Source organism: Castor canadensis, chromosome 10 (genome assembly GCF_047511655.1).
Source record: "Castor canadensis chromosome 10, mCasCan1.hap1v2, whole genome shotgun sequence".
Lineage (NCBI taxonomy): Eukaryota > Metazoa > Chordata > Mammalia > Rodentia > Castoridae > Castor > Castor canadensis.
This window is the reverse complement of record NC_133395.1, coordinates 13,634,892-13,658,309: the sequence shown is the minus strand read 5'-3', so window position 1 is coordinate 13,658,309 and position 23,418 is coordinate 13,634,892. Positions and strand designations below refer to the sequence as shown.

General features: G+C 42.3%; 1 protein-coding gene across 11 annotated transcripts in view; it reads left to right on the top strand.

Moving 5' to 3' along the window:
* Nucleotides 1-23,418, top strand: part of Mbnl2 (muscleblind like splicing regulator 2) — a 144,232-nt gene that overhangs the window by 31,889 nt on the left and 88,925 nt on the right. For 10 of the 11 annotated variants that reach the window (XM_074043113.1, XM_074043114.1, XM_020163633.2 and 7 more), the window contains exon 2: nt 15,044-15,735. In XM_074043113.1, coding sequence (XP_073899214.1) covers nt 15,562-15,735 — 174 coding nt within the window. In that variant the 5' untranslated portion in view covers nt 15,044-15,561. The remainder of the gene's footprint in view (nt 1-15,043; nt 15,736-23,418) is intronic. The other variant, XM_074043107.1, reaches the window with a different exon arrangement.

Genomic DNA, 23,418 nt, shown 5'->3' with positions numbered 1-23,418 from the left:
AGCCTGTAGCTGGGAGTCTTCTCTTCTCCCTGCTTCTCTGTTGTTACCATGGTGACACAGCCCAGGGTGACGTTGCTTAGAAATAATGACAAGAGTTGGCAGCGGGAAAGTAGGGTAGTGATTAGCCCCTGAGGAGTGCCCAGTCTGGATGAAGAGGCAACAAAAGGAACTGTTCCCAAGAGAAGGAAGAGCCAGGGCACTCCCATCATCCTGCAAGTGACTGTGGTGTCACCCATAGTGCCTGGCTGTCCCTGGGCATCCATGTTACAGACTAGACTTTGTTGCCAGGGTCATTTTATTCTTCAGAGCTCAGGGGCTATAAACACAATAAATATTTGTTGATCTCCATATCTAGCAGTTAGTTCAATTTCCTGTGAGATAAGAGGAATTGTTGACTCATTTCTGCAGCCCACTTCATACTTGGGGCTTGACTCACTCCTTGTCAATGGTGATTCAAAAAAAGTATGGCAGGAAATTAATTTCTTTTTCCTCCCCTCTTCTAGGGTAAGTGAAATCACAACAAAACAAAATCTGTTTTCTAAATTGGCCTCTCCCAGATCCTGAATTCCTGATTGCTAGGCAGGTGCTCTACCACTTGAGCCACACCTCCAGTCCTTTTTTGCTTTAGTTATTTTTTTGAATAAGGGCTCAAGTCTTTGCCTGGGGTTAGCCTTGCACCTAGATCCTCCTACCTCCATCTCCTGAGTAGGTAGGATTACAGGCATGAACCACCATATCCAGTTTGTTTTTTGAGATAGCGTCTGGTAACTTTTTTTTAAGCTGGCCTCAAACCTTGATCTTCTTACCTCTGCCTTCAAGTAGCTGGGGTAACAGTCATGCGTCCCATGCCTGACCCAAGCAAGTGACTTGTCCTTCACTTCGCATATCCCATATCTGGTTCTGTTCCAGGATTACTGCATTCTGCACAGGTAGTGAGGGAGATGATATGGAAAGAGGTTGAGAGCTGGAAGTTTTTTCTCAACACAACATCTCTGGGGTGTCCCAAAACATGGCCTTTGGCCATGCCTCAGGGGACCAGACCAGAGGAGAGGTCTTCAGAGACCTGTTGACCACCTGCGGTATGCTGTGATCAGGGGCCAGGTTGCTCAGAGCTGTGTCTGTACTTGCTGGAGGAATTCCTCCAAGGGAAATGGGGACCCTTGGAGTCTGAACTTGTTAAGGAACATCTTCTTAGGCCTCTGGCCTCTCACAGCCGTTTGTGCTGGCAGTCAGAGGCTAGCACAGCTCCCATTCAGAAAACAGAGACCACTTATCCTGGTCTGGGCCCACAACAGCTTCTACTGCTGCCTGGTGAATACTGGGCCGGGTGCTGATGAGGTCCTGGCACACAGCAGCGTTTGCCATGCTGTGCTAGTGAAAGAGACCATATGAAGAAGAATTCCACCTGTGGCATGCCAGGTCCCTGGACTGTGTCCTTCATGCAGCTGGGGCCCAAGCACCCAAACACAGTCCTCAGTTTTCTTCATCCTGGGCCTTCCCCAAATGCTGACTGTACCGGTACCCCCCCTCCCCTCCTCCCTTCCTGGACCACCTCTGCGCTGCCCCCCTGAGTCTGCACACTGGAGCTCAGGTCTCCTCCTCCAGCGTAGGTGTCCCTTTTAGATTCCACAGCTCAAAGGGCCCGCTGTAACAAATCTAGGCCAAACCCAACCGAGCTGATAAGATTTCCAGAAGAGGTCCTAAAAATACACTTCTCCTTAAATCAGCCTTGCCAATCACTGCTCAGTCTCAGAACTTTAAGGAAAGAGATGGGTTTAGAAAGTGCTGGCCCCCTCCCGTTCAAAGCTCAGCAGTTGAAGTCCCAGAGAGCTGAATTAATAGCAAGAACAACAACGGCACTGAACATTTCAAGTCACATCGTGAAGATGGAATAAAGTGGACCAGAAGGGCAGGGGCAAGCTGTGAGCTCTCTAGCATATTCAGTCCTTTGTCCATTCATCCACTCACTCATTCAGCAAGTGTTTGTTGATTGCTCACTCTGTCCCAAAGTTAGGTGTTACTCTAAATGTCAAGGTCATTGTCAGACCACGTTCTCCCAGACATTCTGTTCTGGTTGGGGGAGAAAATGAACAGATTGGCAAGTAACTTTGTGAGTGTCAAATAATGCTAAGGACTTTGGAGGGAAATAAAAAAGGGTGATCCAGTGTGAGGAGGTAGGACTGATGCAATATGACATCAGGAATGACCTCCCTGTAGGCCGACATCCAGTGTTTGACTCTCCAAGAAAGGAGAGTTCCCAGGAGGGAGAACAGGGAGATCAAAGCTCAAAGGCAGGATATGCCTGACTGCCCAAGGACCAACTGAAGGTCAGAATGACTGGAGAGGAGTGAAGTGGAGAGATGGACAGAGAAGGTGTGAGGCCCACCACAGAAGTCAGCGTAAGATCTGGACTTTCACACCCATGAGGTGGCCAGCTATTGGAGGTTCCTGGGTAGGAAGGTGAGATGATCTGACTACATTTACAATGCTCCCTGGGGATAACTTGAGAGAGACTGCAGGGGTTCCGGTTGGTTTCTTAGATTGACTAAGAAGGAACCATTGCCAGAGCCAGGAGAGGTAAAGATGGCTTGGGTGATGGTGGTGCAGTGCAGGGATGATGAGAGGTGACCAGGTTCTGTATGTAGTAGGAAGGCAGAGGTGGTGGAGTTTGCCAGTGAGCCTGATGTAGGGTATCAGAGAGAGGAAGGGAGGGACAGAAGAAGAAGTAGGAGAATAGAGTGAATACAGATGTGGGAGCCATCACTGTCTCAAGCCATAGAATGACACAAGGAAGAAGCTGAAGTGCAGCCTGGTGGATTTCACAGCTGCACAGCCTGTGCTCCAGCTCTCTTCCCTACCTCCCTCATTTTCAGACACGCTACTCTCCTCCTCCTCCAATTAACATCGATATACTCTATGCTTGCTCTTGTCCTGGTTACCTTTCACCTAAAAAACCTATGTCAAATGCTTCTTGGAAAATGTTTGTTCTGAGCTTTACCCGGGCCTTATCTGGTCATTAAAGATGCTAACCCTGAGTCCCACACAGGTGGCTCTTATCTGTAATCCAAGGTATTTGGGAAGCTGAGATCAGGAGGATCAAGATTCTAGACCAGCCTGGGCAAATAGCTCACAAGACCCCATCTCCAAAATCACCAGAGCAAAATGGACTGGAAGTGTGGCTTAAGTGGTAGAATGCCTGCTTTGCAAGTACAAAGTTCTGAATTCAAACCTAGGTCCCACCAAAAAAAAAAAAAATGCTAGCACCAGGGTGAGGGATTGTGACCACTCTTCTTCCTCCAACACAGTCCAGCTCTTGCTTTCTCTCTTGTTGACACCCATGTGTGTTTCTTACTGCATTGCAGTGACTCCCATACAGGGATGTGCTGGCTCTTCACTTGTCTGCTGAGCACATGTGATATGATGAAGTGCTGAGCCCCTCTTAGTGGGGGTCACCAGCCATGCCCACTTCTGACACTGCTCACCACTGCTACCTGCTGTGTGCACACTCACACACACGTGCACACGTGGAGCTATTTCTGGAGTCACATGATAACACATGCAGGCTCCACCCAGGAGACAGCAGCCCTGCCACCCATCCCGTCGGCTGTGCTCACCTGCATGTGAACTCTCCTCAGAACTTCTGTTATTGCAAGCCGTCTCATCTCCAAGGCCTCGACTTTGGAAACGGCCATCTTCCTTCTTCTGCCCTGATCCAGTCAAGAGTAGGTGGAGACAAAAACACAGCCATCCACTTCAAAATGAAGAGCACTTCTAGGCTACTTGACATTCCGGTCTTTGTTTCCCTTGAGACAGGGTCTCAATAATCTTTTGTCTGGCCTAGCCTTGAACCACAATCCTCCTGATGTCTGCCTCCTGAGTAGCTGAGATTACAGATGTGAGCCATCATGCTGAGCTTGAATTTCTTTTTGACTAGTCTCTTTCCTGTTCTTCTTGTTCTCACTCTCCAGAGATTAGCCTTTATAAATGAGTTTGTATCATTCCTTGTCTGGAAGTGCCCTCCTCCTTCCCTCCCCACCGTTGCAGTATAATTTTTGCCTGGACTCTTCCTTTCCTCTTTGAGCAATGCTAACGCCTGTAACCAATCCCCCCTGCCCATAAGCTCTTTCAGGTCAAATGCATCCCAGGTAAGGCTTCCAGAGAGTCTTTTCTCCCATTGAGGTCCTGTCTGTGTCCTCCCAGGATTACTCAGTGTCTTCTATGATCATTAAGTGGACACACAAGTCCACTTAGACAGCCCAAGAGCCCCACTGTTCTCAGTGAAGACCATCCCACCCCAAAGGAGTGCCATGAAAAGTCAGGGAGCAGCCTTGGAACTCAGTGAGCAGGAGTAAAGGATTTTGGCATTTTGCATTGGATACATCTGCCTCAGTGGAGAGCAAGTCTGTGGGTCTAATGACTTTGGGTGTTCTGCTGGATAGTCATGGACTTTAAAAAATCAATTCAAGCTGGGTACAATAGCTCACAAATGTAAAACCAGCTACTCAGGAGGCAGAGGTCAGGAGGATCTCTCCATTTGAGGCCCGCCTAGGCAAAAAGTTCTAGACTTCCCCACCAACCTGTACCTTAACCAAGAAAAGGATGAACGTGGTGTCAGGTGACTGTTATCCCAACTACATGAGAAGTGTAAATAGCAGCCCAGGCTGATCCAGGCATAAGTGGGAGACCCTTTCAAAAAATACCTAAAGCAAAAACAGTTGGGGGCTGTGGCTCAAGTGGTAGAGCATCTGCCTAGCAAACGCAAAGGCCCTGAGTTCAAACCCCAGTACTGTCCCCCCCCCCCAAGAAAGTCCATTCATAATGGTGGGAGTCAAAGAGCTTAACTCTACTTACCTATTTGCAGCAAGATTTAATTTTACTTTTTCATTCCTGAATAGTGTCAGTATACTGAATTTTTCCAGAATGCAAAACGGTGTAGACTGAAGCAAGACTGTTCTTTAACATTTAGGACCTTCAACAGGAATGGCTGGGCTCTAAAAAACCACATCACTGGTCATGCCTGGGTGAGTCTGTGCCTGTGTCTGTCATCCGTACAACAGTGTCTTGTCCATGCAGGCAATGAACATCCCATACTGTACTACGATACGCTTGTGCCTAAGCATTGAACCCTTAAAATATGCAGTATTCATCTTGCAGACTTGTTTTCCTGTGGGATCTTAATTGTTTACAGTTATGATGATACATTGATTTTTTTTTAATTGTGTCTGTTGGCAACACTATTTATTTCTTTCATTTGGTGATAAAGTCATATGATAAAAAATGTGGCCAATAATGTAAAAGCCTTGGCATTTGTAGATGTTCAGGCAGATGGAATGGCCATTAGACTGCTTTCCAGAGAGAGGAAGGGACAAAGGTCAGTGGGAGGCAGTGTTGGCCAGGGAAGGAAATGGGAGTTCCAGCAGAGATTTTGGGGAACACAGGGCCGGGTCTCATCCTGCTGCTTATCTGTGTGGTCCTGTTTGGCTGCAGACATGGGTTTTTAGGACACCATAGTGCTGGGTCCATCTTAAATGTTATCTAGAACATTTGCTTTTCTTCTAATCCCAGTGCCTCCTGACCAAATTGTAAGCGCTTGGATAGAAAACACAGACAAAGTGAAAAAACATAATTTGAATACAAGTATGTGCTGAGCATATTCTCTCTGGCTGTGGTTTCAGGAGTATATTTAGAAATCTTCTCTTTTCTAATTAAAGATGGGATTTCTGTCTCTGCACATTCCTGGAATCAGCTATGAAAATAGATTGGAACTTTTCACATATTAAAATGAGCCCGAGATTTTATGAGTTTTTCCCTTGCAACTTTAAGGTATAAAATACATGAGTAATGTAGATGGTGTGAGTTAGATCAAAGTGTAATATATACATGTCATAAATATCACAGTGAAAACCCTTTGTAGTATGCTAATAAAAAATTTTAAAAGATAAAATAAATGAGAAAAAATTTTACTTGGAAATCTTTCCTTTTATTACCTTTGTTGGGAATATTGACCTTTCTGACCCATTGTGTGGCCTTGGATGCCCCTGTTTTATTTCAGTACAGAAATGTGTTGAAAAGTAAGCTTGAGTGAACCAAGTACCATGTGAAACAGTACATCATTCCCACATGACTCTTTCCCTACTCAGCACAAATGTTTTGAGCTGGTTTTACAAGAGGCTGTCACAGATTTGTGCAACTCACATTCTAGAAAGCTCTTCATGGATTGGATTGTACCTACCTTTGTAGAAAGAGCTTTTCGATTTCTTTTTACTTATGCATCACTGACTTTGGTGAAAATTATAACTTCTAATGGGTAAAAGTTCTTTCCACCTGTGATTTGTGTGTCTCTGTGTGGACAGACTGCCACAGATTTGACTGATGAGGCTGACTTTTGAATTTCATAACAAGTAAAAGAACAGTCCCACTGAGCACTGGCGGCTCACACCTGTAAGCCTAGCTACTCAGGAGGCAGAGTTCAAAGCCAGGGACAAACAGTTCATGAAACCCTATGTCGAAATACCCTTCACAAAAAAAGGGCTTGTGGAATGACTGAAGGTGTAGGCCCTGAGTTCATATCCCAGTACCACAAAAAAAAAAGTTCTGCTTTAATTGCATTCTTGAAAAAAATTCTATTATACTCACTAAGACTGTTCAAAAAATTTGAAATAATAATAGAACTTGATGGCACTGTCCTTGAAGAAGTGCTGTGGGTACCATTGGTTAGATACTGTAGACAGAGTACTTGTAACACATTAGCAATGTATTCTGGTTACAGTACCCATATTTATGGCTTGGGCGGGACCATCCTTTTCATCACAAACAAGAAAACTGCAGCCCTGAGAACTTAGGTGCCGCACAACTATTCAAAGATAGAGGAAGAACTGGAATCCAGAGTAGAAAAGTTGGGTTTTATCCCTCAACCAAGCAGAGCATTTAAATCACCATTTTATATAAATTAAAAAGAAACCAATTGAAAAGGACCTACAAAGAACAACATTGCAGTGCTGGGGATCAAATCCAAGACCTTGCACGTGGCTAGGTAAGTGCGCTACCACTGACCTACATCCCTGGCCCTTGGTTCTTCAACCCCGTATAGTTTATGCTGTCCTTGAACTCTCTAGGTAGCCCAGGCTGGCCTCAAATTCGTGATTCTCCTGCTTCTACCTTCAGAGGAGTGACGCAATCACGGGTGTGTGACACAACACCCGGCTTAGAAAGATACCATTTCTGCTCCCCTCGCTTTTTCTTTTGCATTGCATTCTCCATCACTCTGTGTTTTTCTTGACGCACTGAGGTTCCTGAGGGAGGCTCCTTTAGGAGCCTCTTCTCCACGGCTGTGACTACAGGGCAGAATCACACCCCATTCCTGCAGGTCAAGTGGCTCTCAGTCCCAGTGCTTCCGCTGGCGACTCTCCTGGCCTGGCATCTGCACGTGATCAGTTCAGGACTTGGCCAAGTCATCGATCAGTGCACAGAGCACATTAAGAGCTATTTTAAAATCAGGCTCCAGAAATAAAGGTAGGATGCTCAAACGTCAGGCCACTCGCAGGAAGGAAACATTGTTTTTTTTAAAGATGCATTTCAAAGAATTTAAATATTAAAAATAGGAAACCCAAAGATTCTAAAACTGAGAAACACAACAGCCAATGAGACAAGTGTTCTTGATTGTAATTAAGTTTATGCAAAATAAAATTAAAGGAAGCCTATAAATTACTTAATGGATAATGAGTCCTTGACTGTCTGACTCAGAAACCGGTTTGTTTTGCAAAGATCCTTTAATCAGCTCCCTAGGAGGCCCTGTCTGGCAGACAGCTAAAGTTCTACAGATGACCAAAGGTAAGCTCAAGAGCTCATGCTCTCTGTGCAGAGCTATCTCCCTTATGGCAGTCTTCAATTTTGATCGGTCTCAGCCTCAAGATAGAACATGATTGATGTATTTTTCCCCAGCAAAACTGTACCAACTATACACTAAGCATTGGTGTGGCAGAGAAACTTGGGTCCTTGGCCTGGGCTTGTCTGAGGGTGTGGAACCCAGGGAGGTCACCGCCTTCCCTTGCAGAGCTAAAGGCCCAGGGATCCAAACTCATCAGCTGCATAATTCAGAGACTGTCAAAGAACCCGAGCCCCAAATTCTCTTATAGTCAAAAGTCACAGCTTTCTGAAAATCTAACACGTAGAAGAGTTTTAAATAAGTTTTGAAAAAAATGAAGTGTCGTGTAAGTAAAGACCCTAAATACAGTTGAATGAAAAGGCCTTTGGCATTTCAGGAAAATACTACAGAATGTTGTTTCTTTATCCTTGAACTTGGATCTGGTCTTTAAGGACAGTCAGGTGGTGAGCCTGGGAGATCTGTGTAGCTCCCTGGCTAGAGAAGATGGGTACTTCACAGAGGAAGCCAACCCTCCCTCCTAAGGCCTGTCTCATTCTGAGGGAAAATACAGGGTTAGACTGTTTTCTCATCTTCATGGAAGTACTTTCCTGGGACAAATCTCACAGGTGTTTTCAGTTAATCTAGTTTGGTTCTCTAGCTAGCTAGCTAGCTAGCTATCTGTCTGTCACTATCTGGCCTCACACTCGCCAGGTAGGTGCTCTACCACTTGAACTATGCCTCTGGTCTTTTTTCATTTAGATTATTTTTCAGATAGGGTCTCCTGTTTTTGCCTGGGGCTGGTCTTGGACCCTGATCCTCTTACCTATGCCTCCCAGAGTAGCTGGGATTACAGGTATGAGTCACTGTGCCTGGCCCTTGTTTTGTTTTTATTAATGAAACACACAGACTCCCAGGCCAGCCCTCCTGCAATTGTCACTCTGAGAGTCAGTGAACTAAAAACCCACCAGGTGACTCAGAGCCGTCACCCTTATTCCTTAAGCATCGATCAGGATGCCTGGTATAGAGCAGCATGGCATGGAATGATGAGTGCAGTGGTTCTCAAACTTGTGGGTTGGTTGCCCCTGAAGGGTTTTTTAAAATAGGTTGCTGGGTCCCACTCCCTGTGTTGCTGATGTAGGATGTCTAGGATGAGAACATAGATCTGCATTTCGAAAAAGCACCCAGGGGCTGCCGCTTGTACCCGCTCAAGTACTGTACTTTGAGAATTACTGGGCTGAGAATTCTGGGTTTTAAGGCTTAATTCATACATCCTTGGGGCAGGTCCCCAACTCCAACCTACTTGGCAGGAGGATGCAGGTCCAGAGGTAACTGCTGGAATGTTCCTACAACTAACAGTGAAATTTCCTATTCTGATCATCATTCCTTTGGCTTAGAATTTGGTCCACATTAAAATGCAAATGTTCTTTGGAGGAGGATCAGGAGTTTATTCAACAAACATTTATGGAGAATTTTCTACAGACCAGACACTGAGCTGAACTCTGGGGATTCAAAATAATAGCCGGCGAGTATTATATACACAGAGCAAACCCTGTAGGAATTTACACCCCGGGGGTGGGGGAGTTGGATAAATCAGTATTTACAGTTCTTGTGAATTAAGTAATAATGGCATCTGCTTAAACACCTCCTTAATTAACAGGCAGCACTAAGAGGTGGGCTCTAAGAGAGGTCCTCAAAGGGGACTGAAGGCAGGCAGAGAATGGAGTGAGGTTTCAGGACGCAGGAGGGGGAGGCCAGCCGGATGTAACCCAACCAGACCTCAAGGTCAGTTCATCTCTTCCATGAAGGGCTTTGGAGGTCGGGAGGTTTCTGAATGCCCACGTCTCGCTTAGGTTCTGCACAGCGGGGAAGGGACTGATTAGGATGGGATGGTTGGGGTGTTGGCAATAACCCTGAATCAGAAGTCTAAAGGAAGTGAGGAATACAGGCCAATGGATACAAAGAAGCAGATGTGAAGGATGAAAAATTAGAGCTGAGTACATCTGGGGACTAAAATTAGGGAAATCGTGTCATAATAGGAAATTTAGCTGCTTTTGTCACAGAACAGGGGGCTTTGGGAGATGGTAACTTACGTTACCCTGCTTCACTACAATAGCCATTTTACTCTGTGTGTATGCAAAACATTAAGCTGTAAATCACAAACATGCACCATAATGCATATTAAAATTTTAAAAGAAGTGAGAAAAATGGACGCACAGCAAGTCAGTGAGAGACTTAAACAGAAAGAACTGGAAATAATGTGAGCAGAGATCTTGCTTTCCAGTGCAGCCCAGAAATTTCCAGGGAAGGTAAATAGTTCCTTGCACAAAATAGGGTTAATACTGGCATATCTCGGACCTCTTTGGGAATCAGGGAAAATGTGGCTTTTCCAGACAGACAGAAGTGCTACTCAGGAAAAGTGAGCTTGAAAACATGACCCCTTTCTCACATTCTTCCAGCCAGCAAGAATGGAAACTGTAGCCTCAACAGAAGTAGGTTCAAACTCCTGAGACAAGAGTGTTGGGACCATGATTCCCACCAGTGACTGCTGGGGTCCTGGTTGTGCTCCATCCACTTCCGGTTTAGCAGAAGATGGAGGCAGGAAACAGTCTGTCCTGAGAGTTTACAGTGTCACACTGGGAAACCTCTCTGGTTCTTTTGGGCTACAGAATAAGAACCTGGAGGTTGTTGTAGATAAGGGACCCAGGTACCCTGTGCAGTCAGGTCTTTGATCTTCAAAACACAGCCCTGCTCTCAGAATCCATAGCAGGGCAGCTGCCCTCAGACCTAACCCTGGCCATCCATACAAAACTATTGCAGAGGAGGCAGAGTCTAAGAGTGGATTTCATCAACAAATATTTAGAGAGCAGCTCTTTTGATCCCCCTTGTATTGAGACGCTACCGTTTACAAAGTCCTATATCTCTCAACCATCAGCCATTCGTGGTAGCATCTGTGTGAATGTAGAAGGGACCGTGATCAACAGCTTACAGATGAAGAAGGTAGATCTCAGCTCAGTTGACTTACCAATAAGTGACCAGGAACCTTGGCAAAATGAAGGCTAGAAGCTGGTTCTTAGGACCAGGTACTTTCTACCACTCCAGAAAATTCTAGATTGACTGATAGAAGATATGCAGAAGCCCAAGGTAACACTTTCAACAGAAATATAAGCCACATATATAATTCTGAATTTTCTAGTGGTGAAAAGAAGCAGATGAGATTAACTGTAGTAAGAGTTAACCTAGTATATTAAAATGTTACCAATTTGCCATAAATTAAATATGAAATAATATTAATAAGATACCAATTTTTCATATCAAGTCTTCAGATTCAGTGTATATTTACATTTAAAGCACATTGGATGCTAAATTTCCATTGGAAATACTTGATCTGTGTTTAGGTTTCATAAAATTTACCATTGAAAAAGCAGATCCATATCCTCAAGTTGGTCTGATAATACTTGAAAGTCTCCCAGTAACTGAAGTGAAAGTCAGTTTTAAATTGAATTGAAATCAATGAAGAATGAAGACTCAAAGTGCAGTGACTTAGTCACACTAGCCATATAGCCATATGTAGGTGGCTCCTGTACTGAACAGCACAGCCTAACACTTCACCCTTGTCTCCAGGAACTAGCAGTCTTGTAGACCAGCATTTACTTAACTCTGTGTTAGCATATTTTAGCCCTGACTGTTGATACCATGTTAAAATTTGGTCTTCTCCATCCTTGGCTGTCAACATTGCTCACCCCAACCTAATTCAAGTCAGCTCTCTCTTCCTCGTTCCTGTAACTGCCTGCTTGTACCCTCTTGTGACAGTCCAAGAATGCAGCGCCTTTGACAACTTGCTATACAACTTTTAGTCTAGAAAGAGAGAACAAAATGGGAGAAAGAGTAGATGCAAGAGAGGTTATGATAGCAGTGTGTGTATGAGAGAGAAAGAGAGAGAGAGGGGACACACGCTCCTTCTACAATGCCTTTGATTTACAGGTGACTCATCAGAAAGCTTGCTTGCCTCAAACTCAAAATCCTGCCTCAGTCTCCCCAGTCCTAGGATTATAACAGGTGTGCTCCATTAAGCCCAGCTACTACTCCTGCTCTTAAAAGCAAGTTTATATTAAAGATTTATATATGGATGGAATCTAAAAAAATGAGCTCAAGAGAGTGGAATGGTGCTAACAAGAGGCTGGGGCTGGGGGAATTGGGAGATGTTAGTCAAAAGATCCAAAATCTCAGACAGCATGAATAAGTTCAAGAGATTTATTTTAGGACATAGTGATCATAGTTGATAACAGGACATTATATTGAAAATGACTGAGAGTAGATTTTAAGTGTTCTCATCACAAAAGATGATAAATCTGTAAGTGATGTATATGTTAACTAGCTTATCATAGCAGTGTAAATACATGTTAAAACATTAAGTTACATTTGACAAAAATACACTACTGCTTTTAGTTGTCAAATAATATTTTAAAAAGCAAGTTTGTCCTATTAGGGCCTGACCATCTGAATTCTGGGTTGGTTTTTTATTGTAAGTAGAGATAGGAATCTCTTTCTCTAGGGGGAGATATCTCTTCTTTCAAGGCAGAAACCAAGGAACACACCATCACCCAGACTGCCTGGAAAGCCTTGACTCTGCATGGCTTTTAGGAACACCTGAGTGTTCTTGTGCTCTGTGCAGAAATGCAAATCTGTGCATGATTTTTTCCCACAGGATAAGCGTGTACTTCATCTTTGTTTGTCCTATAACTTACCTAGGATTGGGGACTTCATATATTTTGCAAATGTGAACTAAACATGTTCAGCCCATCATCTGAAGTCCTCTTGTCATTAGTACCCTATCTGCTGTGACACAGACAGAAGCACTTTGTTGGCCCTCGTTTCTCCCTTCCTTCTTTTCCATGCTTCCTTTGTTCTCCACTGGCTTGTAGGTGGGAGTAGAGGTAATAAGGAATGCAGGTCCAGGCCAGTCTATGAAACCTGACCCAGAGTAAATTTGGTTATTAAACTCATCTTCTGAAGCTCCCCTAACTGAAGCGAGCTGATGTGCTGCTGTGAACTCAGGCTGCCAAGCAGACAAGCGGGAGCCTGCCTGGCTTGCTCAAATATTTTATAATTGAAGTTAGATATGTGTCAGTTTTCAACGTTGCCAATTTCCTTAAATGCATACACATCTATAACTTGTGCAAACACTCTTCCAAACAAGTGAAAGAATTATGGGAATGGAGTAGTGTTTCCTACCAGTCCCGTGAGGAGGCTTGCTAAATGTTCCATGATGGGATAAGCTTGAATGACACCATTGTGGTCCCTTCTCTGTCAGAGACACTGTAGCACATGCAAGACCAGGAAAATCCTGATTACAAGGAAGTTTGTCTGATTTGGTTTGCCCAAGAGTTAACTAAATGTAGTCTATTTGGGGACCACTTTTTCACACTGCAGCCCATGTAAGAGTTATTACTCTGTGAATTTATTTAGTGTGCACTATTTTAAAATACAGTCATGCATCTCTTGATGGGTACCTTCCTGTAATCGTGTCAGCAGGTGATTTCATCGTTGTGCAAACACCATAGGTTGTACTTGTACAAGCCTAGGTGGTCAAGGTCAATCACTCAGTGTGGCCTCTTGATGCAATCAAAAGACATACTAAACACAAGCTAGTTGAGGCTGTTGATGTAACACAGCATACTGGTATATAATTAGCATGTTTTTAAGTAGAATGAGTACACTCAAATAATCTAGTAAATACAGAAAGCAATAACTGTCATTATTATCACCTAAGTTTAATGAAACGACTGTACATAATTACAGTGCTATATTTTATGCTCCTAGCAGTGCAGTGAGTTTGCTTACACCAGCATCACACAAACACGTTCCACAAACAAATGCTCTGTGATACACAGTTACAGTGACTAAGACCTCACTAGGCCACAGGGCTTTTTCAGCTCCACTTTAATATTAGGGGACCACTGTCTTATGGTCTTTGATGGTCTGTGTTCAGCATGACTGTAATCTACTTCCAAACTTTAGTAAGTTCTTTTAGCTCTGTTCTTAGGACAGTGGGGGTAAGGAAATGTGCAAACCAGCTTCTGTGGTGTATAGTTCCTGCATCTGATTAACTTCTATACTATAATCCTTTGTTAATGCTTACCTTACTACTGCTAAATTTTTAATGTTTTACTGATCACATAATCCTTGAAAAATTAAAACTCATGAAATGTGCTGACTTTAAAATCTGAACTAAATTATGTTTTTTGTTGTAGACATGTGTTTTAATTCCAGCATTCCATACAAGAGAGTATTTTTATATTATGTCACAATTAAACTAAACTGAGGGCTAGGAGTATGGCTCAAGTGGTAGAGCACCTGTCTACCCGTCTACTACTACCCCAGTGCTGTCCCCCAAAACCAAAAATCCCACTAAATTGAGCTCAGCTAAACTCATTCCTTTAGTCATCAATTAAATTGATCAGTAAACATTTCTTGAGGTCCTAATAGAACAGAAAACTACAAGGAATTGTCCTCAATCTAAACAAGTGAGGCAAACACTTTTCAAGGGAAAGCTAACACGAAGCAAGTAGTAAGGAGAGAGAGAGACAGTAGTTAGACCAGACAGTGTGTGTGTACAGGAAGACTGCTTACTCACCCTCAAGGTTCAGATCTCTGTGAACTAGAAAGAACATGAAGACTAAGGAGCCATATTTCATCCAAAATGACAGCATCTTCAGTGAATAGGAGCGACACATCCCAAATAATTGTTTATTGCATCCCCAACAATAAAAATCGATGGCCTAAACGTGAAATTAATTGAGAACCACAGTTCTAATACACTGTTTTGTCCATTAATCGCATTAGATTGAATTGTTTCAGAGGTCTAATTATTGTGTCCGTCACACTCATCTGTTGAGTCACTCCTAACTCTTGGACTGCTGCCTAGATCACTCTGCAGTACGATTTCAACTGCGTATTCCTTTTTCTTTTTCAATGCATGACTTTCCTCATTATACTCAAAGCTCTAACCTGCACTTTTGCAAATTCTAGATAAGACCTAAGTAGATCGTTCAAGTGTAAGTTGATGTTTCGTTGTGTTGAGCAGGTACACGATTTGAAAGCATCTGTGCAAAGTCACTTTTGCAGCACGGGAGCTCTTTTCTCTGTTCACATCTTTGTTTTTGTTTTGTTTTTTTTCAGTCAAATACACTTTACCTTGACCTTGTGAACGGATGAAGACACCTCAGTTGTTTGACTTTGCCAATTGTTTAATTTCAGAATTTACAAAGGAAGAAGGAAAGAAAATCCTGCTAAAATATGAACATCTGAGAGGCTTATTTTTCTAGCGTTATCCATAGCTGTGAGGTCATCACGAAATATTCTCTCAAGAAGTACCATGATATTGAAGTCACTTTATTAAAAAGAGCTATAGCTACAAAACGGTAAAGAGACTGGGACACTGAAAGCCAGAGATGACCCTGAGTGGGCTTGTCTTGCAGCCCACAGTCTTCAAGTGGGCCATATTGATTGATGAGTGACCGCTTGACGATAAATTCTCTCATTTCTCTGTTTCCTGGATTGGACTTCATTAACCAACTTCTCACTTACCTTTGGACTTACATGTGGGAGTTTTCACAGCAGTAATTTTGGAATCACTAAAACTTGGATTGATTTCATCACTTAACCAAAACTGACAGCATCCCAAGTACGTTCTCATCATGGCTTTGAACGTTGCCCCAGTCAGAGATACAAAGTGGCTGACATTAGAAGTCTGCAGACAGTTTCAGAGGGGAACTTGCTCACGCTCCGACGAAGAATGCAAATTTGCTCACCCCCCTAAAAGTTGCCAGGTTGAAAACGGAAGAGTAATTGCCTGCTTTGATTCCCTGAAGGTAAGAGAATGTGTCTTGTGTGTCATTTACGTGCTATTTTTCACTGACTTGCAAATACTATGCTTTGCTTGCAGATTTGGTTTTCTTGTTTGTCGTGACTTTTGGGAGATTTTCACTCAAATTTGTTCATATCGGGCATATATGAATTTTTTACACATCTATATTTAAATGAAAAATACAGGATGGTGTATTTCTGGTCTGCCATGACATTCATGTACCCAGGAGTTTTAAATCAAAGTCAGGCTTGTGACAACTGAAGATAAATATTGTATTAACATTTGATCTTCTAGAGGTTATACAAAGATGAAGAAATGGAAGGTGTCACTTCCATGTGCCAGTCACTCTGCCTGACTTCTTGAAGAAGGTTTATTCTTATGCCTTTCTTTCTTGACCAAAAGCTTCCAAAAATGTTTCTTAATTGAACTTTCATTCTCTTTTAAAACTTGGTTATTGCTATCAGAAATTATTAAGTACACATGCAGTACTGGGTATTCAGGAACCTTCTGCCTATCGGTTACATAAGGAAAGAAGTGATTGTGATGCAGATAGACCGTTGATGAGCTCATGTCTGGTTGGAAAATACACACATCAGCAAATAGGTACCGTGCAAGAAGAAAGACACATGCCTGACTGTGTGAATTCAGAGGACAGAGCTGGATTCCAGCTGATGGAAGAAATGGTTGTGAAGGCCAGGACACCCCAGTCTTATACTGATTTGGTAGAATTAGGGCTTGAAGAAATGGGTGAATTCAATACAAGATCTAGTTGAAAGAAGTGGAAGGATTTAACCCAGAGTGCTTTGGGGTTTATTTAGTCCTAAAATGATGGTGCTATGAGGTACGACTTGTCTCGGGCTGTCCCAAGGGCATATGATACCGTTCTCAGCATTTAAGACACTTTATTTAAATTTCTACAAGACTAAATACGATTTTCAAGCAGTTAAGAAAAGGTTTACTCGTGCTCTTGTGTGTGTGTGTGTGTGTGTGTGTGTGTGTGTTATTTGAAAATCCTGTGTTACGAGTTTACAGACCTTAGCCTGCTCTTGGGTAGTGGAGGGACTGGGTGTCTTTCGGAAGGATACCATCTTATATCAAAAATTATGTCTTAAAAGACTTGTAAGTCAAATTGTATAACTCTTATAAAATTTCAACCACATACGTATGTGTCTTTTAAAGGCAAATTTATGTATACACTAAAAGCAGGAGAATTCTTTTATAGCCTAACAGAGGCCTTTTAAAGGTAAAAATTTAACAAATTGGATACATTATGCATGCTATAAGCTACCTCTATTTATGCACTTTTTGTCATGGAGGTGAATTAGATTAGACTGAAATGAAATTGAATAGATAGATAAATCACTTTGTTTTTAGGATTAACAGTACTTACAACAGGACTAGTTAGAGAGGCCGAGAATAATAACTTGACAATTGTGAAGCTTTTAAACTTTATTTCATTTAATACAGATTGGACATTCCTAATCCAAAAATCCAAAATGCTCCAAAATCCGAAAATTTTTGGTCACTAACATAATCGCACAAGTAGAAAACTTCACACTTGATCTCTTGGGATGAGTTGCAGTGAAAACATTTAAAAAATCATTTAATACCACAGAATGTTTCTCTCAGTCTGTGTATAAGGAATATATCAAACATAAATGAATTTTGTGTTTAGACTTGGGTCCTATCTTCAGGATATCTGATTATGGAGATGCAAATGTTCCAGTATTTGAAAATATATCCCAAATCTGAAATACTTCTGTTCCCAAGCACTCTGGGTAAGGAATGTTCCCCCTTATATTCAAAGGGACAGTGTTGCTCAGTGGAGCCAGCCTGTAAAGGAGACTAGGCAAGCGCTCAGAGGTCAGACAGACATGATAGACCCTCGCTGAGCCAGAATGATGCAGTCATAACTTGTGTAGCTTATCTCCTTGACTTCAGTCACCTCCCAGATAAAACTGCTATAATAATTCCTACTTTGTAAGGTTGCCCCAAGGACCCACCATCTCCCACACATGTAACCCAGGGATGAGCATGCCAGGAAGGGATGGTGTTGATCTCGCCCTTCAAAATAAAATATCCCAGTGTACTCATTGATTCTGATGACTGACTTGAAAGGGAAGATGTGTGTCCAACCCTTCATATCTCCAAACTCAGAATCAACTGTGTGAGTGATAATAACTTCAGTCCTACAAATAGTCATGACATTTTAAGAAACAAGATCTGAGGCAGGCATTGTTTTTGTTGTTATTTAATTCAAGATATTTTCTGCAAACGCTGTGGGGTATTTATTTACTTATTGCGGTATTGCAGTATTGGGGATTGAACCCAGGGCCTCACATGCTAGATAAGCACTGAATCACTGGACTACAACCCCAGCTCTACTCTGGGGTATTTCTTGATACTGAGAACTGCAAGAGGGATCTATGTTGGCTTGTCAACACAGTGACAACTTAATCATGAGCTTTTTTTTCTTGTTATAAGTTATTTGTATATGAAGGTAAAGTTTCTATTAAGTACATACTACAACAAATTTGTGAGCAATCGGAAAGAAATTTGCAGAGATTTTTGAAAGGAGAATTGAACATATAAAAATCCTTTTAAACAAGATGTTTTAGAAGATTTAGCAAAGTTCTTGCAGTGCCATTTGTTCATTGTTCCCAACTGTCACCTTCTTTATCTGAAGCACACAGGAGCTGCTGACTTTGTTTAGAAAATTCTAGTATGATCTTGAACCCTAGGCATCCCTTGAATACTACAGAAGGCACAGTTATATTGTAAAACACTGTGTTCCACAAGTTATGTTAACTTGACAAAGCACAAATTGTTTCATGAGCAACGAACTCCCCTGCCTCAAAGGCTTTGACCAAGTTAACTCCATCTCCGAGGCCTCTCTGATACATAAAACGATTTCCCTCCCAGTTAAGATATGTGAGTTTTATCTTGTCAGATTCTTTTTCTTGTAACTGATAGGAATTAATCTGGGTTCTTTTGCAAATGGAAACATTTGGAAAAAAAAATACATGAATGTACTTCAATGCTTATTGAAAGTGAGGGCTTCAGTGTTTATCACTGTTCTTAGTATTTATTCACCTAAATGTTTGAATTCAGCTTTTAAAAAAGGCAATTTTTGAAAAAAAAAATCACATTGCTAATTTTGGTTGAAAATATTCTTAGAGTATTTGGGGAAATTGTTTAGATAAGTTTTAGAAATTTAGGTATAACCTTTCTTAATAAAAATTAGGACTTGAGGTATAGCTCAAGCAGTAGAGCACTTGCCTAGCAAACACAAATGTCTGAGTTCAAACACCAGTACCGCCAAAAAAAAAAAAAGGTAGTTCCACTTGGCATGGTGGCTCACACCTATAATCCCAGCTACTCCTAAGGCAGAGCTAGGAAGATCTAGGTACAGTTCCGGCGTGGGGTGGGGGAATGTGAGAGTACCTGAAGAATAACTAAAGTCAAAAGGACTAGAGATATGGATCAAGTGAAAGAGCAAGTGAAAGCCTTGAGTTCAAATCCCAGTACCTGGAGTGAAAATCAATTAGTTCAAAGAAAGACAGTGTGATTGTTTAACCACCTCAGTTAGCTGATGCCTATTCTCTGTTCAGTGTCTTCCAGAAGCTTCCTGTCTCATACAGAGACCAATGTTCACAAGGCTGGGTAGGCCTGGGTAGGTCTGCTTCCCACCCTTACATTGCTGACTGCATTTCTCCTGCTGTCCTTCACCCAGTCCACTCCTGCCACCCGAGTCATTGCTGACCCTTCTGTGTGGCCAGCAGGCTTCACTTTCAGGGGTTTATTCTTGGTCTTTGCTCAAGTTGCCTCAGTCGTGTGAGCAGCTTGGCCCCTCATTTCCTTTAGGCTTTTGATTAAAAAAAAAAAAGAGTCAACTTACTAAGGAAGCCTTTCTGCCAGCCTTAACCAAGAATAACTCCACCATTGCTGGGGTCCCTCCTGTTCCTCCTCCTCACTTCACCTTTCAGTTTTTCCTGATACCAGCACCTCTGTTTTAGGTACTTAGCTGTTTATTGGCTTTTGTTTGGGGGCTTTTTATGTGTCTCCTTCCTCTAGTCTACTAGAACAGAAGCTGCACGTGGCTGTGGTCATGTCCGTTGGCATGCCACTGGTGACCACGGGCCTAGAACAGTGTCTCACGTACTAGAGATGCCAACAAATTTTCTTGAAAGGCATAGAGTGCTTATCAGGTACGATTCAAGCCCTTCAGACAGGACCATCTGTCTGGTCAGACAGGACCAGATCATCATAACTTCTACTCAGTCCCAAAGACTGGAGGGTTTATAATTGTATGGTTTTGGGGCCGGGCATGGTGGTACACATCTGTATTCCAGGTACATATTAGTCAGAGGCAGGAGGGTCATGAGTTCAAGGCCAGCCTGGGCTGCCTTTGAACCAGATGTCTTGCTAAGGCACAGAACATGTGAACATGTAGGATTGCTCTCCTGGAGGGTCCCCACCCCCACCCCACAGTAAGATGCCTACATTCTAGTCTGTTTAAAATTGAGAGTTAGACCGGGTAATCTCTGTATTAGTTTCCTAGGACTGTCTACCACAAACTATGTAACTCAAAACAACAGAAATGTATTCTTCCACAGTTTTAGAGACTAAACCTCTCAAATCAAGGTGTAAGCAGGACCATTTATTTGCCCATACACTTTGAAGCCTACATACAGGGATCCTTCCTTGCTTCTGCCAGCTTCTAGCGGCTGCTGACATTCCTTGGCTTGTGGTAGCATCACAAGCCAAGAAGTCTGTACCTCCTCCTCAGATGGTATCTTCCTGTGTATCTCTCTTCCCATCAAACTCCCTCCGTTTGAGTCTGCATCTAAATTTATCCTTATAAAGGCACCAGTTATACCAGGTTAAGGGCTCACCTTTCTTTTGTATGACCTCATCTTGATGAATTACATCTGCAACAACCCTCTTCCCAAGTAGAGTCTGAGGAACAGCAGTAAGAAGTCAATGAATATTTTGGGAGAACACATTTCAACTCATAACAATAACATACAAACCTGAAACACACCCGAAACAAGCACTGTGGTCTAATTCAAATGCAAGGGACATGAGGAAGAAATCCCTCCAGTCTTTGGGACTGAGTAGAAGTTATGATGATCTGGTATTCTTCCATTTCAGCTTTCTGTGATTCAAACTTGTAATAATAAGTAAAAAGAACTCATGGAGAAAAGTGACACCTAAAAACTGATGAAGTACAATACTAATTTTAATTACATTTTTTAATAATTACATTTGTTTATTAGTCACTGTGCCTTGGGTTGTGATGCTAACTTTTGTTAGTCTGTATACCACTTCTGTGAATGTATTTCTCAATAATGATTGAGGAGAAACATTTGTCATATTAAAGAATTTGTTTAATATTCATTTTTTTCTAAAAGTAGAAATAGCATTTTGTCAGTACCCTTTCTCTTTTACTGAAACTTTTTTTTAACTTTAGGATTTTTGTTGGTTTTTTTGGTGGTACTGGGGTTTGAACTCAGTGCCTTGCACTTACTAAACAGCTGCTCTTTTTGGCTTTAGTTATTTTTTGGTTAGGATCTCACCTTTGTGCCTGGGGTTAGCCTTGGGCCACGATCCACCCATCTCCGTGTCCCAAGTAACTGAGAGTATAGGCATGTGTCACCATACCTGGCCATGTGTTAGGATTATTCTAAATATACAATGACAAAATAGGAAGTAAAGGTTTTGGGGAGTCTGAATCTGGGCTCTGGGCTCCAGGTGCCTCACCAATAAATACAGCTGGCTCTCCATGCCTGTAAGTTCTCCATCCAAGACTCAACCAAGCACAGATTGAAAATAACTAAAAAAAAATTGCTTCTATACAGAACACGTGGAGATCTTTTTTCTTTGTTATTCCCTAAACAATAACAGCCACACACAAAACATTTACATAGTATTAAGTATTATAAGTAAGCCAGAGATGATTTGTTAGTGGATGTGTATAAATTAGATCCAAACACTATACCACTTTCTTTAAGGAGCTGGAACAGCTAAGGAATTTAGTGTCTGAGGAGGTCCTGGAATGACCTGCCCTGGGCACCAAGGGATGTGTTCATTTATTTACTCATTCCATCTTTAACTAGAGGTGCAAACTGAAAAGGAACCAGAAATGCAGTATCAATTAGCCCCCCAGCAATCAGTGTTGGGGAGACTAAGAAATTGCTGGAAACAGCAGAAAATCAGCACATCACCCCTCTGAAGATGGCAGCTGTCACCCAAGAATGGACAGCTGTTGCGACCTTGTGATGGTCCAGGTGGTTTGCAAGAAGAAACAGGAATCTGAATTTCGATATGAAGTTTTCCAACTTCCTAATCTTGGCAATCCATTTGAATAATCTTAAACCTTGGAGTCCAGACAAAACATATCCACAGGCGACACTCAGCCAGTAACTGCCACATTTAACTTCTGAAATAAACAAGTCAAATTTTGATCGGGCGACATGCTACTCAACACTCCTTCCACAGAGGGCTGAGTGAATTTGTTGCTATCTCTCAAAGACTCTATTCACAACTTCAGTAATTCCCTCTCCTCTGGTTTTTGCTGTACCTCACCGATGACGCCTTCTCAGCATCCCTTCCCCAGACCCCTCCTCCTCCTCACTGCAGATACTGGTGTCTCCCCAAGCCCAGTCCTTCAACATTTTTGCATCTCTTCATATCCATTGTGGACACCTTGCCATTCTCTTACCAAGCATGTTCTTGCCTTGAAACCCTTCAACTTGCTGGAGTGCCTAACAGAAAACTCAACTCCCCAAATGTCCTTGTCAGATGCAGTGACCAGAACACATTTTCTGTCTGCTGAGAAGTTCTTGCTTTCTATCTCCAGCCCTGATTCCTCCCCTTCACTCTAGACTTAGGTATGATGTTGTTTACCTGATACCTCTGCTTGGATGTTTAAGTGACATTTCCAGTTCAGTATGTCCCCTGACGACTTCCTCCTTTCTGTTCTCATTCTCAGTGGAGGGTACCATCCATTGCATTAATTGAATCAAGCATTTTGAAGTCTGGCTTGATTCTTCTCGTACCATTTACTGCCATCTCCAATCCATCGTTAAGTCCATTTCTCTCTGTCTTCATATACATCCTAAATTGGAACAGTTTCATCACTTCTACCAGAACTATGAAGGGGTCTCAATGGTCTATCATAATAGCCATAGAAACTTTTGCTATGGCCAGACCCTACGCTTTTTCTGTAACCCTTTCAAATCGTAAGTCACAGTGTGCCACTCTCTTGCTCAAACCTTCCAATAGCTTTCCATCTCACTCATGAAATCCAAAGACCCTTAAGGTCATATATGATCTAGCCCCTGCTGTATGTCTGGCTCCATACACTGACCACTGTCCCCTTACCACTGGGCTGCAGTCACATGGGCCTGTTTGCATTACAGGGCCTTTGTCCTAGCTTTTCCCAAACCCTGCAATCCAGGTAACTATAAGCCTCAGTTCTTCACTTTAGTCTGATCTTTACTTAAATGTCACAAATCTACCCACAAAAGTACTTTGAGAACTTATCAGTTAAAATAGTGTTACTTATCTGTGTCCTTTCCAGTATCTATGTCCTTAACTAGGCTGTATAGCTGTGAGGCAGGCCTCCTTCTTGTTCCCAGTACCTGGATATTATTGGGTGCTCAATCTTATTCACATATGAGTA